The sequence below is a fragment of the Pelophylax lessonae genome, assembly GCF_965119305.1.
Source record: "Pelophylax lessonae genome assembly, chromosome: 6".
NCBI lineage: Eukaryota > Metazoa > Chordata > Amphibia > Anura > Ranidae > Pelophylax > Pelophylax lessonae.
The window spans coordinates 115,573,756-115,588,767 of NC_138773.1; the positions used below are offsets into that span (position 1 = coordinate 115,573,756).

The 15,012-nt window shown below is 46.8% G+C and overlaps 1 protein-coding gene across 1 annotated transcript in view; it reads right to left on the minus strand.

Annotated features, from left to right (window-relative positions):
• TMC5 (transmembrane channel like 5) overlaps window positions 1-15,012 on the minus strand; it is a 269,346-nt gene that overhangs the window by 17,474 nt on the left and 236,860 nt on the right. Inside the window, exons 16-17 of the mRNA XM_082260900.1 lie at window positions 12,350-12,425; window positions 7,422-7,555 (exon numbers count right to left, since the gene is read on the minus strand). Of these exons, the coding sequence (XP_082117026.1) occupies window positions 7,422-7,555; window positions 12,350-12,425 (210 nt within the window). The remainder of the gene's footprint in view (window positions 1-7,421; window positions 7,556-12,349; window positions 12,426-15,012) is intronic.

Consider the following 15,012-nt stretch of genomic DNA (forward strand, 5'->3'; position numbering starts at 1 on the left):
GCCTAGTCTGTGTTTGTACGTGTGAGATACACCATTTTATAAAAAATTTTCTATTCCGCTATTCAATATACACCATTTTGGGGTGAAAAAAATTAAATTACGGCATAGTCTGTATCGGTACGTGTGAGATACACCTTTTAAATTTGTTTGGCGCATCTCCTTCCACTGCCAAGGATTGCAGGGCGCTTCAGTTTGCCTCCTGTTCTGAACTCCTCTTACTCCTCATCCTCCCTTTAGGGTACAAAAAATTGTAATCGGGGCCTAGTCTGTGTTTGTACGTGTGAGATACACCGTTTTATATCCTTTTTTTCTATTCCGCTATTCAATATACAAAATATAAAAAAAAATTAAATTGCGGCATACTTTGCATATTTGACTGTGAGATACACCCGTTGTATTTGTATACTGTTTTTCTATTCCGCTATTTAATAAACACCCTTTTGGGGTAAAAAAAATTAAATTGCGGCATAGTTTGCATATTTAAATGTGAGATACACTCTTGCGATACTGTTGTTGTTTTTTTCCGCTATTCAATAAACACCTTTCTAGGGCAAGATCATAAATTACAGAAATATGAGGAGACCGTCAAATAGGGGCCGTGGTGCTGCTGGTAGAGCTCCTGTTGCAAGGAGAGGACGTGGTCAATCTGTGCCAGCTACACGCACAAGTGAAACACCTTCCTCAAGTGTGAGTAGGCGACAGAACCTGCAGCAGTATTTGGTAGGGCATCATGCGCCTCTACAAGTGTTGAGGCCAGAACAAGTAGAGGCGATAGTAGATTGGTTTGCTGCTGACAGTGCCTCCAGTTCATTCACATTGTCTCCCACCCAGTCTACTGCAGAAAGGTCAGAGTTGGCACCTGCAGCCGATGTCCAACTGTCTTTCACCTCACCCCCTTGCAAATCAGGCAAGCAGTCTGAGTCCCAAGTCATGCAGCAGTCTCTTCTTCTTTTTGATGACTCTGTCAGCAGGGTTTCCCAGGGCCATCCACCTAGCCCTGCCCCAGAAGTGGAAGAGATTGAGTGCAGCGATGCCCAACCACTTATTTCTCAAGATGAGTACATGGAAGGACCATCGCAGCACGTCTCCGATGATGACGAAACGCAGGTGCCAACTGCTGCGGCACTCAGAATTGTGGAGACCGACAAGGAGGGCAGGGGTGAAGACTGGGCGGAAGATGATGTGGAGGACGATGAGGTCCTCTACCCCACATGGAATGAAGGTCATGCAGGTGACCTGAGTAGTTTGGAGGAAAAGGCGGTGGTCGCACAGAGCCACCAGCACAGCAGAAGAGGGAGCAGGGTGCAGAAGCGGAGCGGCCGTGCCCTAGACACTACGCCTACTACTGCCCAACGCAGCAAGGGACCGAGCGCACCAAAGCCAGCTCAAAGGAGTTCTCCAGCATGGAAGTTCTTCAGAAAATGCGCTGATGACAGGACACGAGTGGTTTGCACCCTGTGCAATCAGAGCCTGGAGTGAGGCATAAACCTTCTCAACCTGAGCACAACCTGCATGATCAGGCATCTAAGTGCAAAGCACGAGCTGCAGTGGAGTAGACACCTTCAAAACCAAGAAAGGTCTCTGGCTCCTCCTGCTTCCTCTTCTGCTGCAGTCTCGGCCTCTTCATCCACCTCTGTAGTGATACCGGCACCTGCCACCCCGCAAACAGACGATCTGTCAGCAACACCACCACCTGGGTCACCAACCATCTCCACAATGTCCCGCGGAAGCGTTCAGCTTTCCATCTCCCAAACACTTCAGAGGAAGAGGAAGTACTCCCCTACCCACCCGCGATCCCTGGCCCTGAATGCCAGCATTTAAAAATTCTTGGCCTTTGAAATGCTGTCATTCCGTCTGGTGGAGACGCACAGTTTTAAAAGCCTTATGTCGGTGGCTGTCCCACAGTACGTCGTGCCCAGCCGCCACTACTTTTCCAGGCAAGCCATCCCTTCCCTGCACAACCAAGTGGGGGAAAAAATCAGGTGTGCACTGCGCAACGCCATCTGTGCCAAGGTCCACCTAACTACCAATACGTGGACCAGTAAGCACGGTCAGGGGCGTTATATCTCCCTAACGGCACACTGGGTAAATGCAGTGGCGGATGGGCCTGAGGCGGATAGCAATTTGGCGCATGTCCTTCCACCACCGAGGATTGCAGGGCGCTTCAGTTTGCCTCCTGTTCCTAACTCCTCCTACTCCGCTTCCTCATCCTCTACCGCCTCCTCATCCGGTCAGCGTAACACCTTCACCACCAACTTCAGCACAGCCAGGGGTAAACGACAGCAGGCAGTTTTAAAACTTGCCTGTTTGGGGGAAAAACCACACACCGCGCAGGAGTTGTGAAGGAGCATGGAACAGCAGACAAATGAGTGGTTGCTGCCAGCGAGCCTCAAGCCCGGCCTGGTGGTGTGCGATAACGGGCGAAATCTCATAGCAGCTCTGGGCCTAGCCGGTTTGACGCACATCCCTTGCCTGGCGCATGTGCTGAATTTGGTGGTGCAGAGGTTCCTTAAAAATTACCCCGATATGTCAGAGCTGCTGCAGAAAGTGCGGGCCGTCTGTGCGCACTTTCGGCGTTCTCACCCTGCTGCTGCTCGCCTGTCAGCGCTGCAGCATAACTTCGGCCTTCCCGCTCATCGCCTCATATGTGACGTGCCCACAAGGTGGAACTCCACCTTGCACATGCTGGAAAGACTGTGCGAGCAGCAGCAGGCCATAGTGGAGTTTCAGCTGCAGCACGCACGCGTGAGTCGCTCTGCGGAACAGCACCACTTCACCACCAATAACTGGGCCTCCATGCGAGACCTGTGTGCCTTGTTGCGCTGTTTTGAGTACTCCACCAACATGGCCAGTGTCGATGACGCCATTGTCAGCTTAACTATCCCACTTCTATGCCTCCTTGAAAAAACGATTTGGGCGATGATGGAAGAGGATGTGGCACAGGATGAGGAGTAGGAGGAGGAGGATGAAGAGGTAACATTTCCAAGGCTTTCAGGGCAGTTATTCGCAAGTGGCTCAGAGGGTGGGTTCCTGCACACACAAACGCCAGGTACATAATTGTCCAGCAGGGGCACAGTTCTGGAGGATGAGGAGGAGGAGGAGATGGAGGAGGAGATGGAACCATGTTCACAGCAGGGTGGCACCCAGGCCAGCTCATGGCCATCACTGGTGCGTGGCTGGGGGGATACAGAGGACACAGACGATACACCTCCCACAGAGGACAGCCTTTCGTTGCCTCTGGGCAGCCTGGCACACATGAGCGATTACATGCTGCAGTGTCTCCACAACGACCGCCGAGTTGCCCACATTCTAACTTGTGCTGATTACTGGGTGGCCACGCTGCTGGATCCCCGTTACAAGGACAATGTACCGTCCTTAATTCACTCACTGGAGCGCGATCGCAAGATGCGCGAGTACAAGCGCACGCTGGTAGACGCGATGCTGCTGGCATTCCCACCTGACAGCGGGGCCACAGTGGAAGCACAAGGCCAAGGCAGAGGAGGAGGAGGAAGAGGTCGCCAACGCAACCAGGGCACCGCCAGCACCTCAGAAGGCAGGGTTAGCATGGCCGAAATGTGGAAAAGCTTTGTCAGCACGCCACAACAAACAGCAGCACCAGCAGCTCATATGGAACGTCTTAGCAGGAGGCAGCATTTCACCAACATGGTGGAGCAGTATGTGTGCACACGCCTACATGTAGTGAATGACGGGTCTGCCCCCTTCAACTTCTGGGTTTCCAAATTGGGCACATGGCCTGAGCTTGCCCTTTACGCCTTGGAGGTGCTGGCGTGCCCTGCAGCCAGTGTATTATCTGAACGTGTATTTAGCACGGCTGGGGGCGTTATCACAGACAAGCGCAGCCGCCTGTCCAGAGACAATGTGGACAAGCTCACGTTCATTAAAATGAACCAGGCATGGATCCCACAGGACTTTTCCGTACCTTGTGTAGAATAGAGATGGATACCGACCTTACCCAGCCATTGTTATATTTTTGATCTTTCTCACTCTTTTGGGGTGTACCCTAATTTAAAATGACTGAAAAAAAGCAGTGTTGGCTACCTCGTCCCCCTCCACCGCTGCTTCCACCTACACCGCCACATCCTCCGCCACCTCAACCTCCCTCCTACTCCATATGGGCCTCGTCCTTCACAGATGAAGAAAATTGTTTTATTTTTCTGTTTTTTTTTGTTGTTTTAGGTTATTTCCCTATCCACATTTGTTTGCAGAGCACTTGCCATGCTCTTAACTACGTTTTGCTGCCATTTGCAGCACTCTAGCCCTTTCCATTGGTGTTTCAGAGCCATTTTAGTGCCTGAAAGTTTGGGTCCCCATTGACTTCAATGGGGTTCGGTGTCCGGGTAAAGTTCGGAAAAAGTCCGGGACACGGACCCGGACTTTTTTTTCAAGTTCGGCCGAACCCGCCGAACACGGACATCCAGGTGTCCGCTCAACTCTAGTGGTTTATGGTCTGACCTAACCTTTGGCATTTTATACATAGCCTGTACTATAGGACCCCTTAGAAGTGGAATTAGGGGACATTGCTGTAATTAAAATAAGGGAATCCTGGATCATAGTCTACAACAAATGAACGGAAGTAGGATGTCAAGGAACTAGCCTGATGAAGGGGTCCTGTGTGGCTCCGAAACGTTGCACTGTTTTTTCATGTGATCTTTTTTCCAATAAAGCTTTTGGACTGCTTTTGCAAGATCCATGGTGTGCTGGCGAATATGTATGCACTAACTGTAGCATAGTAGCTCACAGACCTGACACATTAGCCAATTATCAATATTGCCACGCCCGCATGAATACGCGCACAAATATTGCGAACACACATTTGCCATGGTGAAGAAGTGTGCACGCTGGCAATCACAATGGATGTCAGATCCCGGCACCCTCTGTCCATTAAAAGGATGATTGTGGCTCATGTACATTGCTGACTGGTCTTCTGCTTCCTGTTTCTGTGTTTGCTGCTGCTTCTGATCACCTGTTGTCAACCCGGCTTGCTCTTGGATTCCCCCTGTCTTGTTCCCAGCTCTGACCTCGGATAGTTCACTCGTCTTCTGCCCTGTGTATGACCCCGGCTTGCCTTACCACGACTCTGCTATCTGATCTGCTGACCACTGGCTTACTGACCTCTGCTTCCGTCCCGGACTACGCCTTCTGCTGTGCCTTGTCTGCTGTGATCCGTCTGGGTGCCCATCTGCTGTATCCTGCCTGCAGTACCTACCTTCAGTACTTGCCTGTTGATCCTGCCTGCTGCACTCTCCATTACAACCTGCTTGCAGCGGTGTGCAGTCTGCACCATCTTCAGCACTCCCTGCTCCTAGTGCTCACCTCCCTACCACCAACCCTCATCTGGGGCACAGCTGGCAATCCCTGCAACTTTGGGCTTTGTCCTTACTTTTACCACCTTCAGGGACACCGAGCACTCAGCCGCAAGGAGAGCCCTCTCAGCATTTCGGCTTCAGGACCAGGTACGTGACATAAGAGCTTTATTTGCCAGTGAAACTATATTTGGGAATCTGAAAGGTTCCAAAAACTATGCAATTGGAAAACATACCCTAACCAGCCTTTCTCAAAATTTTAATCTCAGAGGAATTATTAAGTGTCAGGGAATGTTTGCTATGATCAATTGAGCAGGGTTCAGTAGGAAGTTACACCTACATTGGTGGTCAGTAGGAGTAATATAAAACACTAATTGCAGCATTTTGGTACATATAAATTATATTGTATAATATTCAAAAGAAAGTCCCATTATACATGTGACAGCCCAAATGTGCAAATTAATGATTCACATCCACCACTGTGATGAAGTATAGCACTGAAAGCCAATGAAAATCTCCTTTCATCAAACAAACAGAATGCACGCTCACCACAAGGATGTGCTGCCAGATGATTAGCAGCAAAAAAAAGTGTTCGCACCAAGTTTATGTGGACATCAATCTCAGTTTCCACAGGTCTGGTCACCTCCTTAGTTGTCCTCCATTGAGGGCACTCCGCACTTGTACTCATATGTCAATGCCTTCCCGGAGAGCACAGTGATTATTGATAGTGGCTATAGAACAATCGCATGCAAATATCTGACATGCTAGTTGTACCCGAGTCGATTAATAGATTGACTTGAGTACAATCACCCTGGTCATACACCATTCAAATCTCGGCTGGTTCCTGCTGAACTGGCCAAGATTCGAACTGTCTAGGTCCAGCTTTAATTAGTGAGCTTAGTTAGCAGCCCAACGGCCAACTGAAGTATTGCACACAGACGGCTAAGAGTTGCAATGCAGTGGCTTAGAGTTGTCAGGCTGGAACATGAGTTTCTGTTACTTGCAGGATCTCCAGGTATGAATCTTTGCAACAGATACACATAGTACAACTTGATTAAGAAAACTGATGAGGCACGTAGTCAGTTATTTCACTCCAGAAATAAAGAGATTATTCTCCCACTTTACAAGACTCTGGTCCGGCCACATCTGGAGTACGTCGTCCAGTTCTGGGCACCGGTCCTCAGAAAGGAGGCTCTGGAACTGGAGAGAGTCCAGAGATGGGCAACAAAAATAATTAGGGGAATGGAGGACATCAGCTATGAGGAAAGACTACAAGCATTGAACTTATTCTCTCTGGAGAGGAGACGCTTGAGAGGGGATATGATATCAATGTACAAATACTGTACTGGCGACCCTAGCATAAGGAACAAACCTTTCAGAGAAATGGAATACAATAAGACATGTGGCCACTCACTAAAACTAGAGGAAAAATGGTTTAACCTTAAACTACGTAAGGTGTTCTTTACTGTCAGGATGTGGAATTCTCTTCCACAAGCAGTCGTATCAGCAGGGAGCTTCGATAGTTTCAAAAAACGATTAGATGGGCACCTTAAAGACCACAACATAAAGGGGTATACAATGTACTGTTAACAGCAAACACACACACACATCATAGGTTGAACTGGATGGACTGATGTCTTTTTTCAACCTCACTAACTATGTTACTATGTAGTGAAACAAAGTGAAAAATAAATCCTTGGTTTACATACACTTTAATGTAAGTAAAAATATGGCCTACAAAGTCATAAAAAGTTTATTGAAGAATCCTTAAATTCGTTGTAAAATGTAAACACTGTGCCTAGTGCAACATTGAAAATGTCTAGGTGCAGCTGGGATTTCTAAAAGCACTTATAAGGAAGATCATTCACAACTGTTCCTAAAGTTGACTTTAAAAATATATGGAGAAAGGCAGGTGATGAATATTTATTTTTTTTTTCATTTTTTTTTTAGCTAACATAATTCCCAGCATTTTTCTTGCAATAGGAAGTTTAAAAATAGAATTAATTTGTTGGTAAATTGTAACACCCTTTATAATGATCATTTAATTTTCATCATAATTTCCCACATAGATCATTTTATTTTAGTCTGTAGGCTTACCTCCATACAGTAACACCAATGACACAGAGGACTCCAGCAAAAGATGGGAAAAAAAGGAGAAATATGAAGAAAGTGGTCATCTGGGAGGCTCTCCAGGCCCTTCGAGGAGGAGTACAGTTCATCATAAGGCTCACCTAAGTACAGAGAAAATATTAAAGTGATACTAAACAGTGAAGCGTTAATTGCCATAATTCCTTACCATAAATCATATATACACTATATTGTCAAAAGTATTGGGTCACCTGGCTTTACACACACATATACTTCCCAGTCTTAAGCTGGATACACACTATACAACTTTTGTTGTTACATTTCCTTTAGATTTACCTTCAACTATGTAGTGCAAGGGCCTTCCTGATTGCATACAAATTGAAAGTGTTTAGGTCTGACCTCATATTATATGGCTTTGGTTAATCTAAAGCCTCATACACACGCAACGAATTTCCGCCGACCGGTCGTCCGTCTTTTGTCCAGAGTGCGTGTCTGTTGGTTGGAATGTGCTCTACTTCAGAAGTGATGTCATGTGTTGGATTGCTTTCTATGTGTTCTTTCATCTCTGAGCATGCCTAGTCTTGCTCATAAGATTTTTCCCCATCAAAATCTGTACTAATAAGACGAAAATCGGATGTGTTTTGACGGTCAACAAAAATTATATAGCCTGCACATCAGGATTTGTTCGGTCGAAAAGTCGGAGTCGGTTGTCGGAAGCACCATACTAACAAGCCGAAAATCGGCAGATCGGTCGTCGGCAGTGTTGGTAGTAACTGCGTTTAAGTAAACGGCGTTACTTAACGCAGTTACTTTTCAGGGTAACGAGTAATCTATCGGATTACTCGTCCTCTCCCTGTAACGCCGTTGCCGCTACTTTCGGCTGCGTTACTGCAATTACATCTACTGCCACTAGATGGCAGTAGATGTAATTGTATTCCCCCTCTCCTCTATGACCGCTGTCCGTGGTACTGGAGAGAGAAGAGTAGGAGACTCAGTCGAGTGAGTCACGCGGCGCCAGGAGTCGGACAGGGACAGCAGCAGCAGCACAGCGCGCCAGGAGAGGGCATAGAGTCCGGGCGGCGAGTCGGTGATCCGACCCAGCCATTGCCGCCCACAGTGCCAGACAGTGCCACCCACACTAGTATATAATACTTCACTGTGACTTACTTTTGCCAGACTAGCAAAATATATATAAAACAAGGCAGTTACTTTACTTACAATTTCAAAACGATATAGTCCAGGTCCAGGAGACTCCACCACCACCACAGGGCAGTGCACTGGGCAGCAGTAAGTCCACCACCACCAGTCCACCAACGGTCCAACGCACACAGCCAGCCCAGAAGAGGAGAGAGGCACAGACAGGCAGGCCTGAGGCCTGCAGGACGACGGAGCCAGAGGGACCCGGACAACAGTGTGCCTGCCAGGCCAGAGGCCACACCACCACCAGCAAACCCAGCACAGCAGGTACCAAAAAAAAAAAAAATAACTCACAGTCAGTCACAGACAGTCAGGAGTCAGGACTCAGACCCCCACCAGCCACCACCCACCAGCCACCACACCACCACTTGTGTGCCACACCGCCACCAGCAGCATGCCACACCACCAGTGTTCCACACCGCCACCACCAGTGTGCCACACCGCCACCACCAGTGTTCCACACCGCCACCACCAGTGTTACACACCGCCACCACCAGTGTTACACACCGCCACCACCAGTGTGCCACACCACCACCACCAGTGTGCCACACCACCAGCAGTGTGCCACACCGCCACCACCAGTGTGCCACACCACCAGCGTGCCACACCGCCACCACCAGTGTGCCACACCACCAGCGTGCCACACCGCCACCACCAGTGTGCCACACCACCACTATTGTGCCACACCGCCACCACCAGTGTGCCACACCACCACCAGTGTGCCACACCACCACCACCAGTGTTCCACACCGCCACCACCAGTGTTCCACACCGCCACCACCAGTGTGCCACACCTCCACCACCGCCAATAATTATGTAAGATACTTTTAAAATACTATATATTTGATACTGATTTATACTAAAGCAAAGCATTTTTGTGAGATCCTTAGTGAATTGAATCAATCAGCATACTATATCCTGCCCCTGTACTGTTTAGCAATAGAAGGGCATACTCTGTAGAGGACACCAGCTGGTCTACACAATCTCAACTTGGAGTGGGGACACAGAGAAGGGAGAAACAGCTGAAGGCAGGATCGATCAGGTATATTTCACTCTATGCAAAACAAATGCTTTAGTGGCTTTGTGAGTATGAACAATCCGGTTTACAGCATGCAAATAGCGTTTTTGATAGTCTGGGTTTGATGGCACATTAATAACACATATTTCTGTTTTGAGAAGCAGATGATGGCTTGTTTCTAATACTGTATCTCTCAGAAGCTCCTGTGGCAGGATCATTACACCTGGCCTTTCTATGCCAGTTCACCTGTTGCAGTCGTTATAATAGGGTCTTCTCCCTCTTAATGTTTCATTTATTTTAACTGCTTTCCACCCGGTTAATGTAAATAAATGGTCAGGTAGGAGCTTCATCGTTTTGAGTGGATGCACCCGCAGTGGCATGATCCTGTGATGGCTGTAATCACAGGACACAGCCAAGAGGGAATCAGGATATGGGCGCTGTGATTGGCCCTCCCGATCACGTGAAGGCTGTGTGTCAAGGCTGGGCTCGCAGCAGCTCTCTTCTCTGTGCTCAGGCTGCTAAGATGTTGAATAATTGTCTGCACTCATTGTTTCCTCAGTGGCTCACCTGGCTATCATTATCTGCTCGTCACACCCACCTACAGCCAGCTTTTTCTGGCTATTTAGGCTGCCTTGTTCATTCATTTCCTGCCTTCACCTTGTCAACATATCTGGAGTTTCTCTGCTGTGTTTCTATTAAAGACTTTGCCTGGCTGACTTCCCTTCTGGTTCCGGATCCTGACCTTCTGCTTTCGACTACGCTGATTCCTGGCCCCATGATCACTGGCTTGTCTGATTTCCCATTTTGGCTTCTTAACCCTTGCTTATGTTTTGACTACGTTCCTGATCTGTACTATTTTTACTATTACATTAAAGGTGTGATTTTAACTGCATTTCCTTTCTCAGTCTGATTCATGGTTCTTGACATTAAGTGAAGGCCATGAATTCAGAAAATGCAGTTAACCCACATAGTGGTAATATTTTTTCCAGGATTGAATAAGCACGATCACCACATGGATCAGTTTGCCATTCTCATTGACACTAGACTCCGAGAGAGACCTTCCTTTAAGGAGCACTTGCCAAAGCCTCCTGTACGTTTGGTTTTGAGGTTTGCATTCCCACCCATGCCTCCCTCACTTTCCATGCCTCCTGGTACGGACTCCACCAGTTAAGTAGAGCCCATGCAGTTGGGTTTCACATGTCTCTCTGCTTAAGAGCGGGCCTTTAGGAGGAGGGAGAGATTGTGCCAGGCAGGTCACTTTTTGAAGTCTTGTCCTACCCGTCCGGGGGGGGGGGGGAACCCTGCACCTGAGGTCCTGTAGGGGACAGACCTTAGGTGGCTTTTTAGTGCCTCCAGCTTACCTGAAGGATAAGCCTCTAGTTCCAGTTACCCTTTGTTCGTCTGAGTCGTCCATCGATACACAGGCTCTAATCGATTCTGGGGCTTCAGGCCTGTTTAGAGATAGTGCCTTTGTGTCTAAGGAAACGATTCCGCTGCAGCTTCGTGCCACTCCACTTGCCATTGAGGCTATTGATGGGAGACCTTTATAGCCTGCCCATGTGATTCATGAGACTGCTCCGTTGAACTTGGCCATAGGGGCTCTGCACCATGAGAAAATCCAATTTCAAGTGATTTCCTCACCTAATTACCCCTACTGAGGAAGTCAACGCCTGTGGTTGGGCTTCGACGTCACGCGTATAGGGGACAGAGCCTGCGTGCTGGAAGCTGTCTCTTCCTAGATACCGTTTATGCTGATTGCTATGCGCTTTGGAAGCGCCACCTTTGTGAGTACCATTCTTTTACTCAATAAAGCGGTTTACTGCAACCATACAGAGAGCACTAGATCTCTTCCTTTGTCCCCCTTTTATGTCTATCGGTGAGAATCCCTCTGGAGGTGATAGGCTATCCATAGCCTTTACTATCTGAAGGTCCCTGTGTATATACAACGCTGTGATTGACCCAGCAGTGGGTCTATAGTGGAGGTGAGAGACCAATTCACCCGGTGGTGGGATTGCACTAATCACGAAAGCACTAATTAAGTTTTACACAAGATTCTTTTGGACACGTGGATTCACCATTTATTTGATTGATTGTATAGACATTGGAACATGTATGGACACTGATTTTGAGTTTTTTACACTATGTGTCCACATGACTAGCGCAACACTACTTTTTGGTTTATGTGGAGAAACTATGCCCTCCATTTTCCTCCAGCAGCCGCTAAATGTCTGCAGGAAGGAGAGGAGGAAAAGTGGTCATTCAGCGGCTACATGGAGTGATCTGCTCCTCTACATACCACTGTCCTGCTATCCAGGCATACAAGGGGGCCTCAGGGGCTGGGTCACAATGGCGACCCCTGTACATATGTCCCTGCTTGGGGTATTGTCCTTCTCCCAGATTGTGACTGTACAGTGAAAAGAGAAGCAGCATAACCTCATCTGCCTGAGTCTCTGCTCTATCTATCCTACTATCAGCATGTTTCTTGTTAGTACATGAGCGTTGCAGCGCAACCAACTTGCTCCTTTTGTTGCTTCTCCATCTCCCAGTATGGGCTCTTCTCTATAGTGAATTGCAGGAGCAGATACGGTTTAAAATCAGGGTGCTTACACTGCTTGCATTTAATAAATCTATTTAATGATATATTAATGAGAACAGAACGGAATTCATTTTTATCTTTTTTATCCACCAGGAGTATATTACTCATTCTTGAAAGAGAACTTACCCTTTTTACATAAAATATAATGAAAAGTTTGATCATCTGTATTAGTGGTAGCAAGGGGGAGAAGAAAATACCAATCCTGCAAAATAATGGAAAAAACATACATTTACTAGAAGTTGTATTCTGCCCCATCATTTTCATAAACTTTATTGGTCTACAGTGGTAGCAAGTGCTGGGTCAATGCAGTTTATAAACTATTATCATTTTTATAAGAATTGCTGCACTTAGCAAATAAACTAAATAATGCAAAAAAAGCAGCTGACACAATATTGCTAATCAACAACAGAAATTATTAAAAAAAAAAGAAGGGGCACAGCGCTAAATAAAATACATAAATAAATAAGAGTCCATGAGGTTAAAAGAAACTTTGTGGGGACAGATGGAGTATCCTCTGGGGTTCAATGAAAAAAGCCTTCACCAACACCCGATCACATAGTTACATAGTTACATAGTTAGTGAGGTTGAAAAAAGACATCAGTCCATCCAGTTCAACCTATGATGTGTGTGTGTGTTTGCTTTTAACCGTACATTGTATACCCCTGTATGTTTTGGTCTTTAAGGTGTCCATCTAATAGTTTTTTGAAACTATCAATGCTCCCTGCTGATACAACTGCTTGTGGAAGAGAATTCCACATCCTTACCGCTCTTACAGTGAAGAACCCCTTACGCACTTTAAGGTTAAACCGCCTTTCCTCTAGTTTTTGTGAGTGGCCACGTGTCTTATTGTATCTCCTTTCACTGAATAGTTTGTTCCTTATGCTCGGGTCATCAGTACAGTATTTGTACATTGATATCATATCCCCTCTCAAGCGTCTCTTCTCCAGAGAGAATAGGTTTAGTGCTTGTAGTCTTTCCTCATAGCTGATGTCCTCCATTCCCCTAATTAGTTTTGTTGCCCTTCTCTGGACTCTTTCCAGTTCCAGCACATCCTTCCTGAGGACCGGTGCCCAGAACTGGACAGCATACTCCAGATGTGGCCGGACCAGAGTCTTGTAGAGAGGGAGAATAATCTCTTTATTTCTGGAGTGAATCCCCTTTTTTATACATCCCAGTATTCTGTTGGCTTTGCTTGCGGCGGCTTGGCATTGCATGCCACTGCCAAGCTTGTTGTCTACCAGTACCCCCAAGTCCTTTTCCATCCTAGACTCACCCAGAGGTTCCCCCCCTAGTGAGTAGCTTGCTTTCAGGTTTCTGGCCCCCAAGTGCATTACTTTACATTTTTCAACATTAAACCTCATCTGCCATGTAGTTGCCCATCCCGTTATTTTGTTCAGGTCCACTTGCAAGGTTTCCACATCCTGCATAGAAGATATTGGCATGCCTAGTTTAGTATCATCTGCAAATACTGAGATTGTACTCGATATCCCCTCCTCTAGATCATTTATGAATAAATTAAACAGGATTGGTCCCAGGACAGAACCCTGGGGGACCCCACTTTCCACCCCCGCCCAATCCGAGTACTCCCCATTAATCACCACCCTCTGGACTCTCCCCTGGAGCCAGTTCTCTATCCAGGTACTCACCTTCTGGTCCATACCTACCTTCCTTAGTTTGTACAGTAAGCGTTTGTGGGGAACGGTGTCAAAGCCCTTTGCAAAGTCCAGATAAACCACATCCACCGGCTTACCTTTATCTAGATGGCAGCTCACTTCATCGTAGAAGGTTGATAGATTGGTTTGGCACAAACGATTTTTCATGAATCCATGCTGATTACTACTTATAATACCGTTTTCATTACTAAAGTCTTGTATGTGGTCCCTTAACATCCCCTCCAAAATTTTGCAGACTACTGATGTTAGGCTGACCGGCCTATAGTTACCCGGGATATATCTCAGCCCCTTTTTAAATATCGGTACCACGTTGGCTTTTTTCCAATCAGCTGGCACCATACCCGTCTGTAAACTATCCTTAAAGATCAAGAATAATGGTCTGGCAATCACCTGGCTGAGCTCATTGAGAACCCTCGGGTGCAAGCCATCCGGTCCCGGGGATTTATTTATGTTAAGTTTCTCTAGTTTAGCTCTAAGTCTATCTTCTGTTAGCCATGGCGGCACTTCCTGAGGTGTATTATTTAGTTCGGCCTTACAAGCTGGGTTAGTGTAGCACCCCGATTCTTTTGTGAAGACTGAAGAGAAGAAATTATTTAACACTTCCGCCTTTTCTCTGTCCTCAGTGGCCATTTTTCCTTTATCATCTTTTATGGGGCCAATGTGTTCTGGCCTCGCTTTCCTACTGTTTATATACTTAAAGAACTTCTTGGGGTTCTTTTTACTCTCCTCCGCTATATGTCTCTTGTGTTCTATTTTAGCCGCCCTGATTTCATCTTTACATTTCTTATTACACTCTTTGTAATGCTTAAATGCTGCCACTGACCCCTCAGTCTTGTATTTTTTGAAGGCCTTTTTTTTAGCGCTAATATTCATTTTTATGTTGGAGTTTAGCCACCCAGGGTTAAGTTTTGCTCTTTTAAATTTATTTCCCTTTGGAATGCACTGGCCAATCCCCTTGTTAAGTATGCTCTTGAAGCACTCCCATTTTTCCTCCGTGTTCTTTGTTCCCAGGGTTCTATCCCATTTGATATTTCCTAGCAGCGAGCGCAGTTTTGGGAAATTGGCTCTTTTGAAATTCAGTGTCCTTACATTACCCTTGTGTTTCCTATTACTGTA